At 67.2% G+C, this 1,798-nt stretch overlaps 1 protein-coding gene across 3 annotated transcripts in view; it reads left to right on the forward strand.

The window, feature by feature from the left end:
• The first annotated feature begins 6 nt into the window (after window positions 1–6).
• PCBP4 (poly(rC) binding protein 4) overlaps window positions 7–1,798 on the forward strand; it is a 6,777-nt gene continuing 4,985 nt past the window's right edge. Inside the window, exons 1-8 of one of the 3 annotated variants that reach the window (XM_010718372.3) lie at window positions 7–396; window positions 538–561; window positions 641–673; window positions 831–947; window positions 1,032–1,151; window positions 1,240–1,368; window positions 1,468–1,542; window positions 1,630–1,674. In XM_010718372.3, the coding sequence (XP_010716674.1) occupies window positions 313–396; window positions 538–561; window positions 641–673; window positions 831–947; window positions 1,032–1,151; window positions 1,240–1,368; window positions 1,468–1,542; window positions 1,630–1,674 (627 nt within the window). In that variant the 5' untranslated portion in view covers window positions 7–312. The remainder of the gene's footprint in view (window positions 397–537; window positions 562–640; window positions 674–830; window positions 948–1,031; window positions 1,152–1,239; window positions 1,369–1,467; window positions 1,543–1,629; window positions 1,675–1,798) is intronic. The other 2 variants (XM_010718371.3, XM_010718370.3) reach the window with 2 other exon arrangements.

Here is a 1,798-nt window from a genome sequence, read left to right on the forward strand (position 1 = left end):
CGAGCCCTGCCAGCACCCAGAATAGCCCGTGCCCCCTCCCCCCGACAGCGCCCGCAGATCGAGCCCCATCCCCACCGCGGGTGCTTTGTTCCAAAGCCGCTTGGCATCGCCGCCGGCATCCCGCCCACCCGCTCCCGGACACGCGGCGATTGTCCCCTGCTGTCCCCTCCCCGGCCGCCTCCGAGCGTGAGGTGCTGCTGGGTGCCTCCCCCCTTCCCCTAGGCAGCCCCCAGCCGGGGGTCCGGCCACCCCCAGCCCAGGGGTCGGGGACACCTGGCCGTACCCCGCAGGAAACCCCATGTCCCCCAGGCCATGGCATCGCCGGACAGAGCGAGCGGCCCCAGAGAGCCGCAGCTCAGCATCACCCTGACCCTCCGCATGCTGATGCACGGCAAGGTAACCTGCCCTGGGGGTGGGGGAGTGGTTCTGGGGAGGATTTCGTGCCCCTCACCCTAAGTCTGGGCTGTCCTCACCGCTGAGGACACGTGGTTGGTGATACTGGGATCGCTTGCTAACAGCTGCCCTCTGCTCCCACAGGAGATCGGCAGCATCATCGGCAAGGTAAGAGCCGGGGGATTTGGGCCGTACCGCCCCGGGGGGCTCCTGGCCCTGACCGCCAGCCCTGTTCCTCTTCCCACAGAAAGGAGAGACGGTAAAGAGGATACGGGAGCAGGTAAGGGCACATGGGGCGGTTGCAGGTACCCCTGTCCTGGTGCCTGCAGGTGGCTCACGGCTCGATGGGATGGGGCAAGGACCGCAGGGAGGGGGTGACACAGAGCTGAAGCAGTGCTGAGCTCTGTGCCCCTGACGGGACGCACCGCTGTCCCCAGAGCAGCGCGCGCATCACCATCTCGGAGGGCTCCTGCCCCGAGCGCATCACCACCATCACCGGCTCCACCGACGCCGTCTTCCGCGCCGTCTCCATGATAGCCTTCAAGCTGGAGGAGGTGGGTGCTCCCTGCCCTATACCGGCCTCTGGGAGCCCCCCACTCCCAGGGGAAGCCAGGCATTGTGCGTGTGTCCCTCCGCAGGACCTGGGGGACGGGACAGCGGCAGGGAGGACACCGGTGACGCTGCGTCTTGTCATCCCGGCCAGCCAGTGCGGCTCGCTCATCGGCAAGGCGGGCACCAAGATCAGGGAGATCCGGGAGGTGAGATCCCCCGGCACGATGCAGGAGCACAGTGTCCCCCCGCCTGGTCCCACCCAAGTCCCACAGCCCCCCCCCGTTTTCTCCCCAGAGCTCAGGGGCTCAGGTGCAGGTGGCTGGCGACCTGCTGCCCAACTCCACAGAGCGCGCCGTCACCGTCTCGGGGGTGCCGGACACCATCATCCAGTGTGTGAGGCAGATCTGTGCCGTCATCCTGGAGGTACTGGCAGCTAGCTCACCGTACTGTGGGGGGTGGTGTGGGCTGGGGGGACCTTGACCCCATTGCTCATCCCCTCCACCTCCTTTCCTCCCTGTGCAGTCGCCTCCTAAGGGGGCCACCATCCCCTACCACCCTGGGCTCTCCCTGGGCACCATTCTGCTCTCTGCCAATCAGGTAAGGGGCACTGGGGCGGGGGGACCCCCTGTCTGCATGGGCACAGGTCCCTGCGTGGTTCCCAGCTGATGCCCATTGTCCCACCAGGGTTTCTCCATGCAGGGGCAATACAGCGGGGTCTCTCCGGCGGAAGTGAGTCTCTACCAGCCCTGTTCCTTGGTTCATGGGGCCAATCCTGGGGGTGTCTCCAGGGCATGGGGTCTGGCAGCCTGCAGCTGGGGTGGGGTGGAGTGGGATGGGATGTGGTGTGATGGGA

Source organism: Meleagris gallopavo, chromosome 14 (genome assembly GCF_000146605.3).
Source record: "Meleagris gallopavo isolate NT-WF06-2002-E0010 breed Aviagen turkey brand Nicholas breeding stock chromosome 14, Turkey_5.1, whole genome shotgun sequence".
Lineage (NCBI taxonomy): Eukaryota > Metazoa > Chordata > Aves > Galliformes > Phasianidae > Meleagris > Meleagris gallopavo.